At 37.0% G+C, this 26,462-nt stretch overlaps 1 protein-coding gene across 4 annotated transcripts in view; it reads right to left on the reverse strand.

Moving 5' to 3' along the window:
• mtmr4 (myotubularin related protein 4) overlaps positions 1–26,462 on the reverse strand; it is a 205,914-nt gene that overhangs the window by 38,627 nt on the left and 140,825 nt on the right. For all 4 annotated transcript variants that reach the window (XM_028806987.2, XM_028806988.2, XM_051930812.1 and 1 more), the window contains 3 exons: positions 22,582–22,695; positions 21,960–22,156; positions 4,705–4,833 (listed from right to left, as the gene is read on the reverse strand). In XM_028806987.2, coding sequence (XP_028662820.1) covers positions 4,705–4,833; positions 21,960–22,156; positions 22,582–22,695 — 440 coding nt within the window. The remainder of the gene's footprint in view (positions 1–4,704; positions 4,834–21,959; positions 22,157–22,581; positions 22,696–26,462) is intronic.

A 26,462-nucleotide genomic window follows, 5' to 3' on the forward strand; every position in this document is an offset into this window, starting at 1 on the left:
CCAAAACAATGATTTCATCATAATGTAATTTATTAAATTAGTTCAAACAACCACCACAATTACCCATAACACAATTTCGTTGACAAAATAACGTGTAACAATGAAAAAAACCTTACCAAGTGTTAGTGTTCATACACAGCCAATCATACATGACAAGTATTGAACACAAATACTAACACTTTGCGTAATTTCACCAATGAATTAATAACTTTTCGTGGAAATTCAGAACCAGCACAATGAAGAAAATTTCACAAACACTATCACTAATAGTACAGTATTTTAAGCACAAAACCAAAAAAAAAAATACATTTCAAAAAACCACAGCTTAAAACAATTATGGAACACAATTTGCCTTAAGACAGACAGTAACGAGTACCTAAGTGTCAAAATATGATAATTTGTTTAACAGAAAAACCTGCTTTAACAATATCACAGAATCAACTGTCAAGAAACCATACTGAAATCTTGTCAGTAAATCAAAGTGGTGGGGTAAATTCTAGAAAATCCCCATTTCTGGGTAAAAAGGTAGACACGAATTTGATGCCCATAAAAAAACGGCAATTGTACAAGGCAATAAACTTTTATTATAGCAGATGTGTCACGATGATCCATACCAAACATTGGAAGTATACTTCCAACTACTAACTATAGTTATTTTGTTAAGGGCATTGATGACTGCCAATTTGCTAGTCTTTTGTAAAGAAGCACACAAAGCATAAAAAAAAATCTGGACTGTTTTCAACTCAACTTTCCTTATACAGATTCAGGTAAAATAGATACCACTTCCGATTGTCATTGTATAATGAAATGTCATATCTGTGTTTCTCTTACAAAATTTCAATAACTTATCTTTGTTTATAATGCAAGTTTATATGGCAAAGAACGATTTCCGGTAATCCAATCAAACTGAAATTTCAAATTGGATTGTTTTTTGTGGTCCGTAATATACCAATTCCAGTCACCTGCTCAAGGTCAAATTTTAAATCTAACAATAAGTAATGATCATACAAAATCTAAATTATGTCTATTTATATAATGGCAGTAATGCATATGTAATAGTGCTGATACCTGTTAAGATATCATTTCCGGTTATCTGATTAAGATGAAATTCTGTATCTGTGTGTTTCTTACCCTAACTAACAATGATATAAAATTTCAACTATTTTTCTCTTCTTATAATGCAATTTCACATGAAAAACTACTATACAAAATTTCAATTAATTGTTTATTTAAACTATGTACCAGTTTATTTTCAAAATTTTGAAATGTGCTCACGGTAAATAAAGTACCACTTCCAGTTGACAAATGTCGCCCAAAAGTTGATAGAAAACTAAAATTTTGATACAACACCCATATACCAAATTTAATTTATCTAGCTCAAAGCGTTCTCAAATTATCATGTTTCCATACATACATGCAGACACCCAAACACAGACATAATTGCAAAAACCTCAAAGTCAATTTTTTTTGCGATTACTATACTTTCTCTATACTACATATATGAGAAACTAAAAAGAATTTTGTTTTTACTTTGAAAAGACTTTTTGAAGCACAAATCCACTTTTCTGAATGGAGGGTCATGCCTACAGAAAATAAAGCAGGGTAGGACAGACATTACTTTCTCCAGCAACAGATTTCAGATGCCTTTCAGGGGCCTCATGTATAAACGGTGCGTATGCACAGAAATGTTGCGTAAGCCCGTTTCCACATTCAAATTGTGATGTATAAAATATAAACTTGGCGTAAAGCCACGCACATTTCCATGGTACCTCACACCCTGTCATACGCAAGTTCTCCGCTCGGTTTTGCAGACTGGCGGCACCCAGCGTCAAAGCAATGCTACTGTTCCTGTGTGGTTTATCATTCTTTTTCAGATCCACGTCCCTGACGCAGCTTTATAAATACACTGAAATTAACCGCATATTGTTTAGTAGTTTAATGCATCAGATTGTAATTAACCAGTAACAATACAACGGTCCACGGAACGGTCAAACTATTCCAAATACCATAACTGCTTTAACGTTGTTACTCTCACTTACCTTCTTCTTTCACCTCCTCCCGTTAGGGGTTGCCGCAGCAGATCATCTTTTTCCATATTACTCTCACTGCACCACTTGGAGCAGCTGATCGGAAAAAGAATTATCGATATACAGCATCAAGCACATGCTGCCTCAGTCATGCTTCCTATTTAAACTGCTTCTCACATGGCAAACGCTTCAAACCTTTCCTGTACGGACCTCGCAGTTCAGAAACAGTTTCATCCCAAGAGCTCTAAACGCACTGAATCAGTCCATCAACTGCTCCTTGTAGAACTGTTTGGACTTATAAGTACAATCACCTCACTGTAAACTTGCACTACATTTATAAAATTGCACAACCTGAGCCACTTTATAAAGCGCGTATTTACATATGATGATGATATCATTTTTAAGATGAAATGCAGCAAAATATGTTTGTTATACAGATAAAAGCACTGTATGCTTCACTGGGACAGGCGTGAACGATAGAATAATTAAACATGTACTACGAAGATATTTCAATGTTCCTTAAAAGTTTTGAAGAATCGGCATTATAAGCTTACAGATGGCTTAACGTCTATTGCAGAGCTGATTGTATGGCGATCGGTTACTTGGAGAAAGAAAAAGAAAGACAGGAATTGGAGGTTAGTACGTTTGAAAGAGACAGTACTGCAGGGGCGGCCTTAGGCATGTGCAAACTGTGCACCTGCACAGGGCCACCACGCCAATATTATATTAAATATAAAACAGAAAGAGAAAATAACGACACAGCTAAAAACGGAGCGGCATATTTCAGCAAAAGTTAAACGCTTGTGTCATGAGCACGAGGCGGCTATGCAGTGTCCGCAACGGACGTGGCCATCCACCGTGCATAAGATACCATATTGACATTGACGGCTGAAGGGGCCACCGATTCTTTCTCTGCCCATGGCCGCCACGAGCCTTGAGCCGCCCTCGAGTACTGCTGCAATAAATTATTTAATCGAAGGTCGTGCACAATCACTGCGCCATCGTGTTCCCATGTTTAATAACGTGATTTAACTCCTATCATCATGAAAATTATATCACGTATACATCTCAGTATTTTAGTTATTCAGAGAGCTGTAATATCACGAATGTAATGGATTCTGTGTCCTGTCGGAGGAAGAGAAAGCCCGTTTAAGAAGCACGTAGTGATTCACACACAAAGAGCACACAGAAGAACACATACAAAACAAAGCATTTAACGTGCTACTTTAATTACGATGTGATTTGAGAAACTGGTTAATTAAACGATTTTAAGATGAAGTTTATGATGTTCGACTGTAATGACAAAATAAACTACGTAACTCAAGTGGAAATTTCGAGATTGAAGTTGACACTTCATGGTTTTTCCCCCACTGTGTGCCTTTTTTTTTCCTCTGTACCCTAATAAGCTTTCATATGACACTCAGATGACAGCTTTTTTTACTTCGGGCACTGTGCGGCTTTGTGAACTTGAGCTTTCGAGTTTCTTTGACACACTATGTCAGTCTATTAGCTTCTTTTTATTGTTTATATCACTGTTTAAACCAATAAATACAGTAGTATGTTTTTCCTTGCCTCCACTTGGTATTCGCTGAAATTGTTCCATTTTCCCTCTTGCTTTTCCCAATTGTCTTTTCACAGAACACTGAGCTTAAGGGCTATTTATATTACTTTACATATTCAAAGAGGTGTAATTCTGGGAGGAGTTGGGGCGGGACAGCAGGCGCGTGAACGAGCGTTATTTTTCACGCTGATCGGGATTTATGTAGCAGAAGAATGTGGAAGTTTGCGTACACACAGATTCCTGCATCTGGATTTTTCTGTGCGTAAGCACATTTCGGCTTTTGTGCTTATGTCATGTTATAGTGCGAATTCTACGCACGGCGTTATGCATGAGGCCCCAGGGGATTTCTGTGATATTCCCAAACCAGATTTTTACCATTTCGTAAGATAGGCACTGGGATCTGGTATCATGGCTACCACTCACTAGAAATCCCTTTCTTTAGCAGATAATAGTGGCTTTGATCAAATGATCCTCCACACTGTTAAGCGCCTTGCCTCATCACATGGGATAAAGACCAACAACCCAGTGGATAATCACTCCAAATAGCACATTCCATGTGCTTCCAACAACTCAAACAAAATATTCTGAAGTATACAATACATAAGCCTCCTACTAATTGACAAACCAAGAATAGAAAGTACTTGAAAACTCCCAATACCTCAAATATATCTGACAAAAAACTCTTGTGGATTCTGTACTTTTTTTCTACTCCAGAAGGGCATGTTCCTGTTCTGACCTCTCCTTTGATAAGATGAATGCCTTACACTTCACTTCATCTGATGCTACTGTCCGGCAATACAATGCTATGATTCATATAAACTGAAAGGGGTAGTAAAATAAAATAGAACTCACTAATTAGACTATAGCATTTTGCTCTCCTGTCTCTGCAAAACACATTTAATCTTCACTTGCTTTGGCTGTTGAACTCTCTTTCAACATGGTCCTACATCCTGAATTTGTTTAAAAGGGTCTACCCTCACTGCACTATTGTTTTACAACTTCCTCAGTATCATTTACATACATGTAACAAATATGTTGTATTGACTATACAGATAGGGAAAAGAACTCTTAGCTTCATAAAGTGTTACTGAAACCCTTCTCTGAATGGGAACATACCTTCGCATTCACATCCACCACCTTTGGCCCTGTTGGCGACTGCAGCAGTGTATGACCGTGCATCCAGAATTAGCAGTTTTTGTGGGGTACCAGCAGATTCTGATGTAGGACCAGCTGTCAAAGATGAGTCTAAGAAGAAAAAAAAAAAATGCTTTAACAAATAGACATTTTAACCTCAGGATACTGTGTAGACGTAAGATTATATTTCTTGCTTTATGGTGCACTTTTAATTATTATGATTTTACACAATTGCTTACTTCTTCCTTTAGAACAGCGGTTCTCAACCTTTCTAGTGCCGCGACCCTTTAATACAATTTCCCAGGCTGTGGCGACCCCAACCGTAAAATTATTTTCGTTGCTACTTCATAACTGTAATTTTGCTACTGTTATGAATCGTAATGTAAATATCTGATATGCAGGATGTATTTTCATTGTTACAAATTACAAATAAATTAAACTTTGTCTTTATGAATTATGTTTATTTGTTTTTCTTCATTGTGTATTGAACTGTATTCACCATATTCATGTTGTATACTTATGTGAAAATGTGAAAAGGATGGCATTGCATGGGTAATAGTCTTAATATAACAACAGTAAACTACATTGCTACAAAATTGTTGCGACAGTACGTGTAAAAAGCCAATGTCAGTGCGAAGGTTGAGGCTGCTTCTTTCTCACCAGATCAGAAATTCTTGGGGCAGTCTTTGCAAGAGCACAACGAAAATCATCTTCTGCAACAAGTCTACTTCTGTATTTAGACTTGATAACCAACAAGCTGGAAAACCCTGTTTCGCAAAGATATGTTGTTGGAAATGGAAGAAGGCGGCGCAACACAGTCTCAGACAGAACAGGATATGACTGCAAACACTTGATCCAGAATTTTGTAACTGACATTGAAGATAAATCATTTCTCGCTGCATTGCTGTTAATGAGTTCAATGAACTCCTCTTGTGCTGTCTCAGGAACATCTTCAACTTTGACTGTGAATGGACTTCTGGCAAGTGCAAACGGGGTGTCAGGTAGATTTGTAAAGTATGATGAAATTTCGTCCGCAAGCATGTGGAAATGTTCTTTTGCAGAAATTATCATTGTAATCCTTTTGTCAGGTTCAATGTCATTTTCCTCAAAGAAAGCAGATAAGGTGGGCAACATGTTATTTTCATCCAATTTTTTTTTTTTTTGCCAAAGCTGAAGTTTCATTTGGAATGATCGGACCTTTTCAGACAAATCGAGGCATGTTGCATTTGGTCCCTGCAGTGATAAATTTAACTCATTCAAGATGGCAAAGATGTCCACCAAGTAAGCTATTTTCTGCAGTTCACTTTCATTGCTGAAAAGTGCTTCGAACTGCGGTCTTGCTTTCTGATTAAGAAACGTTTTTAGTTCATCACGAAGATCAAAAACATGTTTTAAAACTTTTCCTCTTGACAACCATCTCACTTCAGTGTGAAATAGCAGAGCATTGTTGGACGCATCCAACTCATTACAAAGTTTCGACAACAGTTGACTGTTTAAAGCACTCGCTTTTACAAAATTGACGGAACTTACAATGCTTTTCATTACTTCTTGTAACTCTTCTGGCAGCGTCTTCGTTGCTAATATTTGTCGATGAATCATACAGTGAGTTCTAATGACTTTTGGTGACTCATTCAGTACCAAATGTTGAAATCCAGACCGACATCCTAGCATAGCTGGAGCACCATCTGTGCAAACACCACAAACCTTTTCCCAAGAGATCTTATGCTCTTTCAGAAATGAACCAATTGTGTCAAATACATCACGTGCAGTAGTTGTCGTTTCAAGAGGTTTGCAAAAAAGAAACAAATCTTTAAATTCGCCATCATTAATATACCTCACGTAAACCAGTAATTGTGAACAGTCTGCAACGTCTGTAGATTCACCAAGCTGGATGCTAAATATTGGAAGTGGAGCAGATTTCATTTCCTGGATTACCTGATCAATAATATCAGCAGACATGTCACCTATTCTTCTGCGGACAATGTCGTTAGATAAGGAAATTGCACTCAATTTCGTAACAAATTCGGCTCCGATCATAACTCGAACAATTGTCTTTGGCCACTGGCAACAGTAAATCTTCAGCAATGGTGTGAGGTTTCATAGCTCTGGCGATTCTGACAGCCACCAAATATGAAGCTTAAACAGCTGCTACGTTTTGTTGGTGGTACTTGCCGCCAGTGTCAAGTCTGGCTTTCTTGACTCTATCAGCTTTTTCTTCTAAAATACTGGGTATCCTTGCCAGCAAAGCTCGGATGCTTGCTATCAAAATGACGTTTCAGTTTGTTCAGCTTCATAGATTCGGCTGATAGAACTTCATTACAAATAATGCATTGCGGTTTCTCAATTCCTGATGTAACTATTGAAGTAAAACCATATTGTAAAAAATCGTCACTATATTTTCTTTTCTTAACGTTCTTCTCTACATGATCCATTGTCATGGGTTGGTTCGCTAATGAAAATATTATATAGCAATAGCTTCAATAACACGGACTATAAATGTTTGTTTATGCTTTACTAATTAGAAACGGAAGTGATTTCAATTACGTCACGAAATGCGTAAATCCCCGCAACGGCGTGACGTTACGTAAAACTGTGTACAGTAATGTAAACAGTTAAAAATAATAAAGTTACGACAATTAAAACGTTTGAAATTATTCTGATTGAATTGTCTGCAACATCTATCCTTGAATGACAATTATAGTAAAAAAAGCTAGTAACTACCAATGGAAAAAATTTGTACAATAACGAGTTTTACACATTAGAATAGACAAAACCCATATTTCCAATGATCTTAGGCGACCCCTGGCAAATCGTCATTCGACCCCCAACGGGGTCGCGACCCACAGGTTTGAGAACCGCTGCTTTAAAAGTATGGGGTGTAAGCAAAAATTTAGGAGCACTAGAAAAAAATAATTATTAAAATAACACTTACTACACCATCACAAAAATATAAGTGCCATTGTAGGTTTACATTCACATATCTGTGAAATTAGTCCTCTAACTAGGGCTGACACTTGAAAATTTTACACTCTTGCTCTCAAAAAGTTATTTTTGAACCCTACTGAAAAATGAACATTTTCCATGGCATGACCCTCTACCCTGATCAGGTATTACTCTGTACATTGTGTAGTAAGAAGGTTGACTTTGTTGCTATATACATTCCTAAAGAAATAACTATTAGATAAGCTATATTACTGTAATATACTGAATAGATCAAATAGGAAAAGGAAATAATGTTTACTTTGCTTTCAACATAACCACTAAAAGATAAGATGCATTGGGAAAATTGCCTTGATATAAATATATAAAACTTGAAAAACATTCCTAGTTTCAGTGATTTTATGCTGTACTTCAACGTGCCCTACAAGTAGTCTGATTAGGCTCCCATCAGGATGATGTAGGTATATGTGACTCTAAATTCCATTATCAAAACTCACCCCACCACAAAGAACATTCTAGTCTCCTTAGTCACTGTATTTTCCCTGACACTAGGTATGCTGGCAGATGAAACTTTACTCCTTCAGTACTATGCTTCATGACATGAATCAGTTTTTTTTTTTTTTTTTTGTGACTGGACAATGTTGGAATTGATCGAAAGTAGGATTTTCTTTGGAAATAAATAATATCATACTTATTTTGATTTCCAAGTCTTATTGTCCTAAATGAAGTGCTAATTGTGTGCCAATTCTAGAAGTAATGTTTTTAGATATTAAACTGAATCTCCAATGACATTTTCCAGAAAGTGTGTTTTTAATTAGTGTACAAAAACAGCCTTAAAATATAAAAGGACTTGCATATTACTTATCTCTGTGTAGGAGATATTTTTGTGTTTTAGAAGAAAACTAATATCAGTTTGTTTTTGTATAGCACTCTTCACTGTACAGGTGCAGAGTTCTATAACAATTTCCCATGTAAAATCCATATGCAAATCTTACAAATTACTAATTACACAACAAGTACATGACATTGATTAGTTTAAACAGATAGGAAAACAAACCAGTTTGAAATTGATTAACATACATGTAGCAATATCTGTCCTTTATTTATTGTTGAGCTACAGCGAGTTGATAACAGAGGAGAAGAAAACAAAAACTGCTATTGGTCTCACCATTTTCTTAGTTAGAAGTTACAGAATCATCACTACATAACTGTCAGGAAGCTACCAGTTTCTCTTGTTGAATTTTAGGTAGATTATAACCATGTTGTTATTACCTAGTCCTCAGCCAGAGATAAAACATAAATGTTTAAAAAAGTTCCAACAAATTCAAAATAGTGCTGCAAGAATCCTGATGAGGGTGCAGAAATATGAACATATCTCACCAATCCTTCGGTCACTTCATTGGCTCCCTATCCATCTCCGTATCAAATACAAACTGTTTGTTTACTCACCAGTGTATCCATGGAAATGCCCCACAATATCTTAAAGAACTCCTTATATTACCATCCACTACAAGAAACCTCCGTTTTACAAATACCTACTGCCTTGCACATCCCCACCGCCCCCACCAAACCCCAACCAACCAGCTTTTGCGGCCGCTGCTCCACGGCTCTGGAATTCCCTACCAGAGAGCCTAAGAACACAGAAGATTGTGGGCTGTTTTAAAAAACAGCTAAAAGACTTTTCTATTTAGAAAAGCTTATTAACAAGAATGCTATAATTATTGTTGTTTTATCTCTGTTTTTATCTTGCCTTGCCTTTATTTAATCTTTTTATGTTGCACTTTGAGATTTACTGCTAATGTGAAGTGCCCCTATAAATAACATGCATTATTACTATTATTATAAATGACTTTATTGGTCAGCCTGCCTTTGGTAAGGAATTCCTTATTTGAATCAGGTGCAGGAGACTGCCATTTGTTTTTGATAAAAAAACAAAATTGTTATTAATTTCCTGTCTTTTCTTAAATTAATCAAAAAATCATCAACATTTCACAGAGACTCTTTGTTTTGATTATTTACTTTTGAAATAAATACACGATTCATGCTTTATCTGCTTGGTTTTATAACTTCTAGCTTCTCAGGACTTCAACCATTTCAAGAGGTTTGTTGATTACTTTGTGTTTGCAGCTGTTCTTTGTGCTTATTCACATGATGTAGAATCTTTCCTAATTTGTACATACTAATTATACTGTTAAAAAAATTTTGGCTAAAACATAGTAAACAAACAAACTATCTTCAAATTAAATTTAAACACAATATGGCTTTGTTTTCACTTGTCAAGAGAAAATATGCACATCAGGAAGGGAAAACAAATTCCCCTACTATAATCAAGAATCTAATTTACTCTGAAAATTAATTTATGTGAAGAAAAATGGTCTTCTAATAAAATGCTTCAATAATTGTGCTTGGTAATTGTGTTTTGTTACAGAGAATCATAATACGTTTTCCAGAATTAGAACGAGCAGTTACTGAATGTATATTATACTATTGGTTAGCTCTTCAAAATTTCTACAAAAGCAATGACAAAGATGTTCTTTTTCTCTTTTTGCATCACATTTGAAAACATGCATGCACATTCAAGTCCATTGCTAGTTAAATATTTTTACAGGCTAAAATTCCATTTCTGTTCATATTGTTCATTTAAGGAAGCAATAATTATTGGAGCGGATGAGTTACATAAAAATAATCTAAATGAGAACAACAATAAGTGCATGACTCACTGAGATCACCTAATAAACTCTTCTAACTGAACTTACAACACTGTTTGAAGTGTACATCCATCATTGTTTAATCTTAGTGCAAACTGTCAGGTCATTTAGTGTTCTGTTCTGTACTTATTTTGGCCAGCTATATTTTTGCGGCAAGTACAATATGGAATTCATTGTTGATTTCTTTTCCACTCCAATTTCATCAGCTATCATTATTAACTATACCATTAGCAACTATAAAGTGGGCCAGCAAGCTTAAGCAATGGCATTATGTTTCAAATGTCAGGTACTTGCTGACAAGTTTAGTAAATGAGCACATACAGTATATACTACAAATGAAGCTGTTTCATTTTATCAAAAGAAAGCATTAATGTGTAACACAAAATTGCTGTTAGAAGTATTTTCCATCTACCCATCGATTTTCCTGTACATGCCTTGTCCAAAAAAGGAAAATCACTACTTAGATTTTAAACATATTCTGTTTCCTGTACATATGAAAGCAAAGGTTATTTCTGTAAATATATTAATTGCTGCTTCTTTGCAAAAAACAGATGATGATCTGATTTACCTGCAGCTGTGTTGACTTATCACCAATATTAAAATATTTTTCAGACTATCAGCTTTGACGTCAGATTAAATTGTATGACACTCATGTCCATTAGCAGTGTTTAGTATGAGACAGAATTAAATTAATTTCATAAAGAAGTAACCAAACAACCACAGGGTCAGCCATTCTTGGGCCTATTGGGTTACCTGCCCACTGGTGTCTTTTAGGCATGTGAATAAAAAACATTTAAATAATTAGTGAATTTGAAAATGAAAATTTTGAGTAAATTAAAAAAAAAAAAAACAGTACCTACAATCCCCACTCTTTCCCCAATCACCATGAGAATTACAGAGAAAATGACAGTATAGAATCAACAAGTAATCTGACTTGGATGATAGCAATCAAGTCAAATCAGATAGGTCAGGTCAGTTTGAGGAGCATGCGCTGGTACAGCGTGTTGCCGCACCCACCACATGACATAGCAGCTTGGGATCCTGGTTGGCAACCCCTCAGGCAGATACATGGTCCAGTCCATCTATCTGCCACAGCCAGGTGTTATGTGGGCATCCCCTTGGCCTGGTCCAGCCACTTGAGTCCTCAACAATGAGGATCCTGCGAGCCGATCATCCTCAAGGAATCATGCCACATGGCTGTAGTGCTGGAACTGACGTTCTCTCACAATGGAGGTAATGTGCCTCATTCGGGACTCTGTGAGCAACCACTCATTAGACGCAAAGTCAAACTACAAAACAAGGCTTTTCTGAAGAGACACAGTACCAAAGAGTCCAGTCTTCATCTCCGGTCACTGGTTAGCGTCCATGTCTCGCAACCATATAGCAAGACAGGAAGCACCAGGACTCTAAAGACTTGCACCTTTGTCCTTCTGCATAGATATTAGGAGGTCCACACACACCTTTACAGCAACATCATGACCCTCCATGCTCTCCCAATCTGTCTACTGACTTCATTGAAAAAGAGTCACCAGGGACATGAATGTCCCTGCCAAGGTAAGTAAACCTCATGACAAGGTCGAATTTTTAACTCCGCAGACAGACACACTGCTGATGGCTGTGCCCAAGAGGTCTTTAAAGGCCTGGATCTTGGTTTTTATCCAAGACACTCACAAGGGGGATCCCGTGAAGTCTCAGCATGTCCCAGAGGTCAGTTCGATCAACTGAGTCGAATGCTTTACGAAAATTGACAAAGGCTGCACAGAAACTGACAATATTCACGTTTGTGCTCCATGAGAACCCTCAGTGCCAGGATGCAGTTGATGGTAGACTTCTTAAGCGTAAAACCAGACTGCTCTGGCCGCTGGTAGGTGAACAAATGATCACGGATCCTATTGAGAATGACCCTAGCAAGGACCTTACCCAGAACAGAGAGCAGTGTTATTCCCATATACTGTAGCTGCTACAAACCAGGCAATCACGCTTCCCTGTCCAGATAGGGATGTCAAGTCCCGTTTTCCAGTCAGTTGGGATGACACCCGTCTCCCAAATGGAAGCAAAGATTGCTTGCGATGCCAGGAGGACACTCTTTCCACAAGCCTAGAGAAGTTCATCCCGGATACCACAGATCCCTGCAACCTTCCCTACTCATAGCTGGTTCACCACCTGTGCAATCTCAGCAAAATTAGGTGGTTCGTAGCTAATTGGAGGATCAGCCTCAAGAACTGTAGACCCAGAAATATCCAACGTCCAAGCTGGAGGATCAGCTTTAATCAGCTGCTCAAAGTAGCCAACCCAGCGGGTCACAACTACAGTGTCATCCGCAAGGACCGTTTCATCAGCCGCCTTGACTGGACTCTCTGAGGAATTAAATCAAGTATAATAAACAACAAAGCAACTTCTGACAGACCCAGGTAAGATGGGTCGTGGAACCCTTCTTTGCCATACATCATCTAATATGCTAAGATGATGCACACAAAGAGAAATTATATATAAAGTAAATGCTCCCAATCAGGTGCATTTTACAACACAGGCACTGAAGTAATAGCGAGTATAGTCAGGCAGTGAGAAAACAAAGTAGAGAAAATACATTCTTTAGAGAATGAGATACTCAAGTGTGTATTATGGGCAAATATTCCAGCATTCAGGACATAATATGGTGAGTATAATAAGCAATGTTTATCATTATATGCTGCTTTAAACATTATAGGTATTGAGAGTGTTGCTTGCATTCTTGCATTTAGGCTACTTTTTCTGTTTTCGGGAGCATCAGTACACTGGCAGTTCACAAACCAATATGTCATTTAACCTTTTCATTTTTGTAAAACAATATTATGCAATTTTTACAACATTGCATCTAAAACCAAAGAGCCTGAACTCTTATAGTTTTCTCTTTGTTTGTTCCTACCAGAACTATGGCAAGGGATATGGCTCATTGACTAAGTGCCCAGTAACCCATAAATACTATTCATATTATTTTATAGTACTTTTTAAGATTCTTTTACAGAGCACTTTGAATCAACACTTTCATATGCTAGTGACTTAATATTACCGCAGTCAATAACTCTACTCTAGATTCTTTTCCAGGTCGTTTATGGTACTGCTGTTTTAGATGCATTTTAGTAGAGTGTAAAGCAGAATTACTTTTTTTTTTTTTATGCAGGAGTTGTTTCTGTCCTTTATTAAACTACGCGTGCAATATGTGCTAGCATCCTTTTCAAATAACACTTCAGAAAAATATTGGTGAGAAATGAAAAGAAAAACACTTCCCTATTTAAGCAGAAGCATATCATGTGAGCCATTTTGTTCCATGAGTTTGGTTTAATGTTTCATGTTTTGGTGAATGATTACCTTTTCTTAAGGTTCCCCAACTCTTGTGTATTTCACAAATGCACAGTGCAGTCCAAGTAACCTTCCAGTGCTCAGAAAAATAATCAAAAATAAGGTGAAAATTAAATCTGCCAATACTTAGCCACTATCATTTGACATTAAATTCCAAATTTCATGTAAACCTCAAAATGCTTCTGATTCCTAATGCAAAACATCTACTAAATTTCTTGGATTATAACTTCCCTTGCGTCTGGTAGATTATTCATGTATTTACCATATTCTTTCTTGAATATGTACTGCTGGCCACTACATTTCTATAGTTCTATACATGATGAGCTCTATGACTACATCATGGCCCTTGCTTTCTTACACTTGTATTCAGAGATATTCTTTCTCTGACAGAGTGGATTTAGTATTGAACAAATATTGTATAGGACTTTCTAATGATATGTGCCAAGTCAGCAGTGCCCATCTCTCTGGCATCATCTTGTTAGCTGGGTACTGCTTCACAATTAAAACAACTATTACTCCACAAATATTGCAAGAACCCTATACAGTGGAACCTTGGTTCACGACCATAATTTGTTCCAAAACTCTGGTCGTAACCCGATTTGGTTGTGAACCGAAGTAATTTCCCCCATAGGATTGTATGTAAATACAATTAATCCGTTCCAGACCATACGAACTGTATGTATATATATATATATATATATATATTTTTTTTTTTTTTTTTAAGTTTTTAAGCACAAATATAGTTAATTAAACCACAGAATGCACAGTGTAATAGTAAACTAAATGTAAAAACACTGAATAACACTGAGAAAACCTTGAATAACAGAGAAAACTAACACTGCAATAGTTCGCGCTATAGCGCTACCAACCACTGGCTAAAAACACTTTTTTTAAAATTTTTTTTATGAGTTTTAAGCACAGGGAAAAAAATGAACATTTGAAAAAATCCGTAATTTAATAAACCACCAAGAAAAGTAACATTGCAACAATGCACGTTACGAACCGATCGCTGTAAACATAAGTGAAAACAAAAACAAGCCTTCTCTACCTTCTGCGTCCAGCTCTTTCCCACGCTGCCTGTGTGTGTGTGTCTCTCTTGAGCTGCCTGTGTGTGAGTGTGTGTCTCTCTCTTGCGCTGCCTGTGTGTGAGTGTGTGTCTCTCTCTCGCGCCTGTGTGCGTGTCACGCTCTCTCGCTGCACAGGAAATGCACAGGGAGAGACTGAACACGTACAAACCGAAAGGGAAACTGGCTTGTTCGTATAACGAGTGTGTGATCGTGAACAGATGCAAAAGTTTGGCGAACTTTTTGATCGTAAACCGATTTGTACGTGTTCCAAGACATTCATGAACCGAGGTTCCACTGTATGGGGGAAACGTATATCTTGCCTTCTTTCTGTTTCATTGTGTAAATACTCTAACTTCCATCCATCCATTATCCAACCCACTATATCCTAACTACAGGGTCACGGGTGTCTGCTGGAGCCAATCCCAGCCAATACAGGGCGCAATGCAGGAAACAAACCCCGGGTAGGGTGCCAGCCCACCGCAGTACTCTTTAACTTGATTTTCATTAAAGATTCCTGTAATACACCCTTCACTATAACTGTATTTATTCCAATTACCACCTGACCTTTCCTGAAAACAATTTTCTGGCACCATTCTGGGCCAAAAGGTAAAGGCACATCCTAGACACATAAGCAATACTGTAGGAGTTGGGTCTGTCATAATTATTACATAATCGGCTTAAAGTGATTATTTGAGCGGACTGTGATTATTTTGCATAAGCGTTAGAATCGTTACCATTCATCTGTATTAAAAATAGCCACATGAAACAGAAATGTCATTTTTCTACAGCTATTTCTACATTGTTTTCCACAGTGTAATGTTTGACTTAATTCTCATTTAATGAAATACAGTGTTGGGGAACATTACAATACTTATTATAAAATGTGTCTTTTGCATTATTCTTTCTTCTTTTGTATGGAAAAACTGCACATTTCCCTGGCCAGCATGTGTTAAATCCTATTCCCAAGAACCTTCATGAAACTCACCTGAAACAAATCTGATCATTTTCTTGTGTTTTATAAATATTGTAGCTAAACTGGGTTGGGACCTGAGAGGGACACAGTCCACTGGTGGCAGAGAGCAGTCTGAGGGTGGCAGAATACCTGGAGCAGCCAGCTATAAAAAGCAGCACCCTGAGTAGTGGAGGAGGGCCTAGACACAGCACTAGAGGGCTCTGTAAGTGTGTCTCCTGGCCAGCTACTAAAGTACACTGGCTTCTTGTCTTACACCCAATGCAGCTGAGATGATCACAGGCTCCCTTTGACCCTAAAATGGCTTGGCACATGCAGGATAATGTGTATACTTACAGATTTTGTTAAATACTTTCTGACCTGATGCATCCGCACTGGTTGCGAGAGCTGCATGGTATTGTGATATATGGCCAACCGTTCATCCCGGCCAATACAACCAGGCCGCCAGATGGAGCTCTCCCTGCAGCATGGAGGTGCCCCGAAGGCCAGCAGGGAATCCTGGACAATGGAGTTTTTATCCACAGCCCGGCTGGATACTGTGGGGGCCGCTAGAGGACGCTGCAGGGAGGCCCAGTGACTCTTACGTGCCCTATAACCCGGAAGTACGTCTTAATCACAGCGACAGGAGGAATGACGTGCTTCCGGGATGAAGGAGAGTTTTTATATGACCCGGAAGTGTTCCTAGTCACATGGACAGAGAGCGAAACACTTCCGGGTCAAGGACTATAAAAAGACTATGGGAGATCACAGATGTTGAGCTGAGCTGGGTGGAAGGGTGGCAACGCGTTTGGGAGAGTGGAGGATTGTTTGATTAGTGATTTGTTTATTATATGAGTATTGTGGAGATGAGGGTGCTTTGTGCACGTATTTCGTATAATAAAGTCAATATTTGGACTTTTACCTGGCGTCTGGCGTGGTGTCCGAGGGCTCAAGAGAGCGATAGCGCCCCCTATCTGTCACAGTATATATGACTCCAGACGCAGCGGTGCGTTGCTGTGTTTTCCAAAATGGTGAATTACAAGGAAATACTAATTACGGTATGTGGGTGACAAAAAGGTGTCAGAAGAGCTGAATATGATGTAACAGATCACCAAATCGCAAAATAGACATGCAAAACACTGACCAAACAAATATCAATACACTAATCGAACAGCCGTCACAAGCCTAAGTACATATGTGGGTACTCCGTAAGGGTGCTGCCTCTCTCCTCTTTTGTTTATCCTGTATACAAATGACTGCAGGAGGTTAGAGGCATCCTGAAATTTGCAGAAGACTCTGTCATTCTAAGTCTTCTACAAGATAAGGAAGACAGTCATGGACCTGTTGTCAATGAATTTGTACAATGGCGTGATTGCTATAATTTACAACTTAATATTTCCAAGACAAAAGATATGGTTGTTGATTTCAGCTGCTCTCCACCATCCACTTTCTCAACTTTAATTAAAGGGGAGACAGTTGAGATGGTAGAGCAATATAAATATCTGGGAACAATCATTGATAAACTAAATTTTGATCTTAACATAACGAAAATCTATAAAAAATGGGTAGTCACGACTTTTCTTTCTTAGGAAACTCAACTGTTTTAAAGTGGACAAAACCATAATGACACTTTTTTTTTTTTAAATAAGTTCTTAATTGAATCCGTTGTCATATTTGCTTTTATCTGTTGGTTTAGAAACCTCAACAGCAAGAATATAAATCACCTTAATAACATTATAAAAATCTGCAGTAAAATTGGTTCACAGCAGACATCTATCACTGACATGTATTGCAAACAGGTTCAACAAGATTTCATCAGACAAGGTTATGCCCCCAAAACAACAGACACTCAAAATAAGTAGAGCTACTGCCATACCCAGAGACAACCTTCTGGAATATAAAAACAAAGACAACAAGAACCACATCCTCCTTGTTGTCACCTTGTTGGCACTTCGAAAAATGGTAAAAGAACTTCAGCCAATGCTAAACAATGACGAAATGCTGAAAATGTATTTTCAGAACCACCTCTCCTGGCATACATACAACCACCAAACCTGTAGCAACTAATTGTCCAAAGCTCCCTAAGTGAACCAACAGAAAATGGCACATCTCTCTGCCTACAAAAAAGAGTAAAACGTGTCCTTACACTTATGATACAGATTGTGTAGTTATACCACACTTCCGACTAGAACATCACATAAAGGGATCATTATCATGCAGATCATTTAATGTGGTCTACCTAATTCTCTGTATATAATGTCCCGACACTGCACTCTATGTGGGAGAAACTGGAAAAACACTCCACCAAAGAATTAACACAGGTTCCACATTAAACATGGCAACAGAGATGTTCCTGTAGCACCTCACTTCAACAGCAATGGACACTGTGAGAGGGACTTTAAAATCACAGTGCTTATGGGTAACTTCAGAATACAGCAAGAGCGAAAAGAATGGGAAATTAAATTCATACTAAAATTTAACACATTACAACATGGTGTAAATAGAGACAAGAGTTTTATGGCCACATATGAGGATTGTTTGCATCTTTCGATCTGTCCCAGACAACCTGACTACAGATCCCCATTGCTTTAAAAAAACTCATCAGAAACTTTCACCAGAAGGTTTTCCAATGCTGTATCTGTCCTAGTGTCTATATAAGCACAAAGAACTCCAGTTGCTATATTACATCTTGCCTGAAGGGGTCTGAGTTGCCTAGAAAGCTTGCATATTACAGTGGAACCTCGGTTCACGACCATAATTTGTTCCAAAACTCTGATCGTAACCCGATTTGGTCGTGACCCGAAGTAATTTCTCCCATAGGATTGTATGTAAATACAATTAATCCGTTCCAGACTGTACGAACTGTATGTAAATATATTTTCTTTAAAGATTTTTAAGCACAAAAATAGTTAATTATACCATAGAATGCATAGTGTAACAGTAAACTAATGTAAAAACATTGAATAACACTGACACAAACACCCAGGCTCCCTGCTCAGCTGCACACGCAGGCTCGTATGCTCTCAGCTGCATGCTCTCTCTCTCTCACCAGCACACGAGCCTGCTCTCTCTCTCTCAGCTGCACTCGAGCCCGTGCTCTCTCTCTCTCTCAGCAGCACACGAGCCAATTCTCTCTCTCTCACTCTCAGCAGCACGCGACCCCGCGTGCTCTCGCTCTCTCTCTCTCTCTCAGCAGCACGCAAGCCTGCGCTCTCTCTCTCTCTCAGCTGCACGGGAGCCTTCGCTCTCACTATCCTGCATCAACTTTATTTATTTAGTTATTTATTAAAACTGGCCTTTTTGACGGGAGCTGTGGACCCGCTATACCACTGGAGGAAGCTGGGTTGAGAGGAGGTTACAGTTTTGAGGGAGAGTCCCTCTGCGTGATGCACCTAGAACAATGTACAGTACAGGGAGAGACTGAACACGTGCGGAAATCATCAGTACGCACAAACGGAAAGGGAAACTGGCTTGTTCGTATACCGAGTGTGTGGTCGTGAACAGAGACAAAAGTTTGGCAAACTTTTTGGTCAGAAACCGATTTGTACGTGTTCCGAGACGTTCGTGAACCGAGGTTCCACTGTATAATCTTTCTAGTTAGCCAATAAAATTTTGCTTAACTACTCACTGCAAACAAGTTAGAAAGACAGCCAACTCAATTCTGTCAGACAGTAGCCATCCTCTTTTCTCTAAATTTCAGCTGTTGTCATCAAGCTGCAGATTTAGGTTTCCAAAGGTAAAGAGCAACAGATTTTACTCTTATTCCTAGAGCTATAAACGTTTTAAATTCTGTTACTTATAGCGATGATGTTAGATGTTAAATTCTTCATTATTATTTTGTATACTGTTGAAAGTAATTATTCTTAATTGTATTGATCTTGAGCATGTGTTTTTGCAATAACATTGGTTGTCAAATGTTGCATCTTTGTTATATCTATTGGATCCTTGTAACAATGTCTTCTGTTTTTATACTTTATTGCTGCAAACAAATTTTCCTCTAGGATAATAAAGTTTACCTAAATTTGCCAAAAATACATAGCAGAAAGTCTTACTACTAACTACAGTTTAGCATGTTCAAGGATGTTATTGACATCAAGGGGTTGATATGTGTAATGATAAATGTTGCCAAGAGTGTACCGTTTGATTTTATTGGAGAAATGGCAACAAATAACATGAGTTGACCTTAGTTACTGTAATTAAAAGAAATACTCTGCAAAAAATGCTTTGCATATTATTGATACTATGGTGTCTACACGGTCTTATGGGGATTTTGAACTGCCATGAAACACTAAAGAAAATTACATTAAGAAAGCTTTCCGGACTACCCCAAATGTAAACAAGAGAGAGGAACCACCATTACTTTAAAGTGTTTACATTTTGGGTGCTCAAGGTTGTGTTTCTGTACCAATTAGGATAATTTTATCCTATCTTGTAAAAGAAATTTTTTACTAGATGAAAAATAGAAATGTGTCCACACTATTGGAGTACTTTGGTCTTCCACCCTTCACCGTATTTTTCATACTCTGCCTCTACCATATTACAAAATGTGATTAACGTTGCTCTTGGCCAATGAAGTGGTGGACATAATGTGTAACAACTAATCAATAAAAACACTGGTTGGCAACTATTTCCATCATCAATTACTATCAATGACATTGCTTAGTTATTGCATCCTTAAATTATTACTACTACTACTACTACAATTATTGTTAGACCCTGAACATGAATTTGTGGATAAACTGGATATGAATATTTCATTGTACTGAGTTGCCATATAATCTCAGTTCTTAATGTTCAGTCAATAAGCAATTTCTCTAAGACAACAATTTTGAAAAGCAAAATTAATCAATTTTCCACCTGCGCAAGGTTTTCAAAGGCAAAAAACATGCTCTACTAATATGTACAGTAGAGCAGCATGTATAGATGTATCTTTGACAGCAATAAATCTAACTACTAAAAGTACTATAACAAGATCATATCTTAACATTAGAAAATAGTATAACAATATACAGGGTGGTCCAGATCTAACTATGCAATTATTGCATTGCATTAAAAGTTGCATAGTTAGATCTGGACCACCCTATATATACTGTGTATATATATATATCTCTTTATATATAAATACGCTACCGTGGCTGTTCGTTTGTCTGTCTAGGATTTTAAATCACCTGTAGCTCACAAACTGTTTGACCTATTGACCTGAAATTTGGTACACAAATACTACGTGAAGTCTACTATCCGCTTTCGGGGTGATGATTAACCTCCAAGGTTCTTCCTTTTAATTTTAATTTTATTGAAGAATCAACTCTCGGCAGCGGGCAGCAGGGTGGTTCTCATCCCTACCACCTTTGCCGTCACTTCCCCTACCTCTTCATCATCTTAAATCATTCTTGAGGCAGACTGAAGACTTAAGTGCCTGCCTAAGTGAAAAATTAAAGAAAACGAACTAAGCAATTGCAACACAAACACTGACTTAATCAGTTTTAACACAAAAAGATGCCGACGAAAGAAGAGAAGAAGCAGGCCTATAGGGTGGAGAAAAGAAGAGCTGCTCCTGAAGCAGCAAGCGCATCAACCTCTGAGCAAATGAATGCTAAATGTGCAGAGATAGAGTATGAAAACTATGAATGCTTAAGTCAAGTGTATTCACTGCATGTTATCATGCAGTGTGGCGTTACTGGTATATATATATATATATATATATATATATATATATATATATATATAGAGAGAGAGAGAGAGAGAGAGAGAGAGAGAGAGAGAGAGAGTAAATGACCTCTTGAGAAGAAAGTAAAACAATTGATTCTTTAATTTATCCATCCATCCATCCATTTTCCAACCCGCTGAATCCGAACACAGGGTCACGGGGGTCTGCTGGAGCCAATCCCAGCCAACACAGGGCACAAGGCAGGAACCAATCCTGGGCAGGGTGCCAACCCACCGCAGGACACACACACAAACACACCCACACACCAAGCACACACTAGGGCCAATTTAGAATCACCAATCCACCTAACCTGCATGTCTTTGGAATGTGGGAGGAAACCGGAGCGCCCGGAGGAAACCCACGCAGACATGAGGAGAACATGCAAACTCCACGCAGGGAGGACCTGGGAATTGAACCCAGGTCCCCAGGTGTCCCAACTGCGAGGCAGCAGCGCTACCCACTGCGCCACCGTGCCGCCCTCTTTAATTTATGTAAATCATAGTTATTCCTTAACAATAAATATTTACCAAAGTCACTTTCCGAAGGATCACTTCCCTCACATCTTGCCCTGGAACTGCTGGTGAATCTGGACTTTGATCCCGGATTTAATGCACATGCTTTTGCAATGGATGTAACCAAATACTCATCATCTGTGTTTCGCCAGCCCCACCAGCTGATCTCTGGCTGACTGCAGCGTGCAATGACTGCCCCATTTTGTTGGTGTCTGTAAACCAAACAAGCCATTTTTTTTTAAAAACATATTTTGCATTTAACACATGATGTATTAATTAAAATATCTGCATTATCATGGTGTTTGATCACCACCATTTGGTAAGAATATTGCAAACATGCGCAATTTAAAAATACATTAAGATCAAAAGAACACATTTACATTAATTTCTGCATAATCTTAAAATCTAAATGATGTTTAGTATAAAGGTATTTAAAAGATAAAATACAGCAATTTAACATTTTTTTTTAACAAAAAGTATGTCCATTGATTAAAAAAAAGTATGATAAACAAGACATTTTTTTAAACATAATTGCAGTTTTGTTACTAATGTGCATTGTTATTAATCTGTTATTTCAATAAAAACCAAAATTAAGAAAGATTGAGAAGTTTTTTTTTTTTTGGAAATTACTCCTGACCTGTACACCACCACTGGAATTCTTTTCCATGATCGAAAGGATGAAATACTTTCCAGTTCTTTGTCTGTTATCCACACAGGAACCAACAATTTCTGAGGATAACTCCAACACAGCCTACAAAGACAGACAATATTGGATATAAAATAATCAATGCACAATAAAGATTTTAAACAAAATGTCCTAACAGTTGTAAACTGCAGACATACCAATACTCACTTTTCTGCAACTGGAAATTAAGTTGTTCAGATCCTCTTATTTTAATATTGTAATAAATATCAAAAATGAAGGAAATTTTTATCTTTTAACAAATTGTTTACATTCAATAAAAAAAGGTTCTACTGAAAGAAAAAAAAAATAAAGACCAAATCTGACTTGAAATGATAGAGAAAAAATTAAATTCAGTTTTTTTTTTTTTTTTTTTTCCACAAATCAGATTTAATTGGTGAGAACTATACTGTTAAGTATAAAACAGGTTAAGTATGCACACCCTGAAAAAAAAATCTTTATTTTCCTAGACAGTTATTGCACGATAAATTATTTCAAACTTAATGTCAAGTTTCCAAATAAAGACATGCTTTGTTATTTTACATTATGGATTCCAAATGTAAGGTGCAACCTGGAGGCAAGGGAAAGTTGGGGCATCAGACCAACTTGCTTTAGGAGTTGTAAAGTGCATAAACAAAGGTCATTGATTATTTTTTTATGTCCACTTTTAAAACAAGTGATTCATGAGGCATTTTTCAAACATATTTTATTAAATGATTAAAATGTCAATGCAAATGCACCAAAATAGACATAGGGAGGTTGTTTTGACACTAATGAATTTAGTGGGGATGAATTTTTCCATTTGGTTTGAAAACTTTTACTGTGATTTCAACTTTCCCAATTTTGACTCAAGATGGACCGATCCACTCTCTTTATACACTTAGTATACTTCTGCATAACTATCAACACTATTAGCTTGTTTAAAAAGACAATTAGCTAGAAAGTTAAAAGAGGTGATGGCTAAAAACCAGGCAGAATGTAGCCCTACATCTGTCAAAAGGAAATGAAGACTTACTAAGAGAGTGTCCTTTGCAGACTGAAGAAACATCAAAATATCAACCTTTTCATATAAAGAAAACGTGTGATGACAAACAGGTCACATATATATTAACAATGGTTTCACAAGGACTCCAAGTTTGTGTTTCCCAAACTTGGTCCTGGGGACCCAGTGTGGCTGTAGGTTTTTGTTCCAACCAGCTTCTGTTTTTAATTGAATTGTTATTTCCCAACTTCTGTGCTTTGGGGAAAAACAGAAATTAGAGAACTAAGTTTGGTAAAAATTATATATATATATATATATATATATATATATATATATATATATATATATATATATATATATATATATATATTAAAATGTTCCAAGCAGTTATATGGGAATAATGTATTTTTTTGTTCTTTTTAACAATATTTACATCTTGATTTTCATTCTACTTATCTAGGTGTTCTAATTGTTTAATTAATCCATTATTTACTAATTAGTGGGTCTGACAATAAAGTCGTTGCAGCCTTTGATTATTCACTGTTTGCCTATGTGTCTGCTCTGCTTGCTTTTAATTGTCATTAATAAGATGCAACAGAGGGGAAAAACTGCCCAGAGAACGGGTAAAATATAATGGAAACAAATGAGTGAAGCATTTAAATCTATAGAAACAGAAGAAATATTTCTAAATGTGTTATAAATGTAAAAAATCACACCGCTTTACTTTTCTGAATGTAGAATAAGAGAAAAAAATATCAGCTAATTAAATGAGATCAGTGTTATCAGGTGTTGTCACTGATTAGGAATGAGGTTGGAACAAAACTTTGCAGCCACAGGGGGTCCCCAGGACCGAGTTTGGGAAACACTGCTCTAAGTGACCACAAGCAGGCCACTAATGTATCTTATGCATCACTAATGTAATACAATTAATGTAATGAGTGCATGCTCCCGACACCCATCTACAATCAGGCACAAACTCATCATGCCCGTTTGTATTAAAACAACAACAATGAGTGGCCTGCAAGTTCCTGATAAATTAAAACTATTCCACTGTCCAACAATACAATAAAAGACAGAACTGAAATAATGATTAGATACATTGATAACATATTAATGTAAAAGTTGAAAAGTGTCCATTTTGTATTTAACCTTGCTGGCAGATAAGGCTTTCTTATTGTATATATGCAGTGCCAACAAGGAAACAGACTTAAAACAACATTCCCATGTCTACAAATCTGACCACAACCACATGAGGAGAAGATATTTTCTATATAGTCGATATGTATTTTACAAAGCACAGCCTTCCCCATGATAATTAAGTTATACTGTACTGATGGGGCTGTTTCATTGATAACCATAAGCACCAACTCGTTATAAACATCATTGGGGTTGGGGCAAACAGTTCTAGGCTACAACAAAAAAATAATTCATTCTGGCTACATCAAACAGGCAACCACTGATAACTCTGATTACTTGAGTTCAGAAATGTATGAAAAGATTCAGCAGGAATGGATAGCATTAATGTTTTTTATTTGAGCAAAGCATTAAAAATAAATATATTTATTCAAAACACAACATTACAGATGTTTTGAATACGTTTTGAAAGTCACTGTACGGGTGTTTAAAGATTTTGATTTTAAATATTTTAAACACGATTGATATGAATTCTACTTTATCTGAGCTGCATCCTTTCTTACAAACAAAAACAACAAAGCTAACAACAATAACTCTCTAACCGGAGTAGCATAGCAGATACAACACAAGTGTCTCCTAAATGGGCTAATATTAAAAACTGAGTTAAAACTTGGTAAATATTATCCCTCTGTTGTTACCATCTAAGAATTGATTGAGGACTCCTCACATGAATTTCATACCATTCGAAATACTAGACTTTTACAAAATCCACATGAATAACGTTTACATATTTTATAGTTTAAAACAATTCTAATATATTAACCATCATCTAATATTAACTGCTTTATTATTTTTCTGCATTATACAAGTCATCAATAAGCATGAAGTTAACCTTGTGACCTTGAACATCTATCTAGCCTATTTACATCTAAAATTAAAATGATGCTGAGTGAATGGTTACATTATAATTCATATCACAAAAAAAGCCTTCTTAAAGCTTACACGAACAGAGTTGTTTATATATAAGAATAGGTTTTGTGAAGGTAACAATGATTTTGTACTATATAGTTTATTAAAATAAATAAAAATATAGCCTCTCTTAAATCAACCAGTTCCAGCAGTTTTCCAGCATTTCATGTCTATGGGGAATGTGCATTTTAAGCAATCAAGCTGCTGGCACCAGAATGTCTATTGAATTTTGGAAGACATTACACTGCAGTGACTTGTGCTCTACTGCTGATTCATCAGGTACATAACATCTGATCTTATTATATTCATGGTAAAACGTTCTAACTTCACCCAGAGATGGAGATATTGATTTACAATTTAAGCAAATAATAAACACCAAACACACCTTTAAGTTTAACATTTGAAGGGTTCATGACTTCTCACCTTAACAAAATGCTGAAATACCTAGATAATCATAGCAGTACAGGTTATATAACATTTTTTGAAAATATTAAGTAGACGGCACAGGTGTAATACAGCTATTTTTATACATCTGTAGACAATATGGGCAATAGGCATTCCACTTTGAAACACGATGTTTGAGGTTCAATCCATGCACCACCTTTATTGTGCCATTCCAAACAAGTGACATATATTAACTGGAGCGCAGGCAAGTTAAGTATATAACTAAGCACCTCCACTCTAGCTCTGTAATTGTAAACGACCCTCAGATAGTGTTTACGAAGTCAAGAAGTTCTATAACAGCAAAAAG

The sequence above is a fragment of the Erpetoichthys calabaricus genome, chromosome 8 (assembly GCF_900747795.2).
Source record: "Erpetoichthys calabaricus chromosome 8, fErpCal1.3, whole genome shotgun sequence".
In the NCBI taxonomy this organism is placed as follows: domain Eukaryota; kingdom Metazoa; phylum Chordata; class Cladistia; order Polypteriformes; family Polypteridae; genus Erpetoichthys; species Erpetoichthys calabaricus.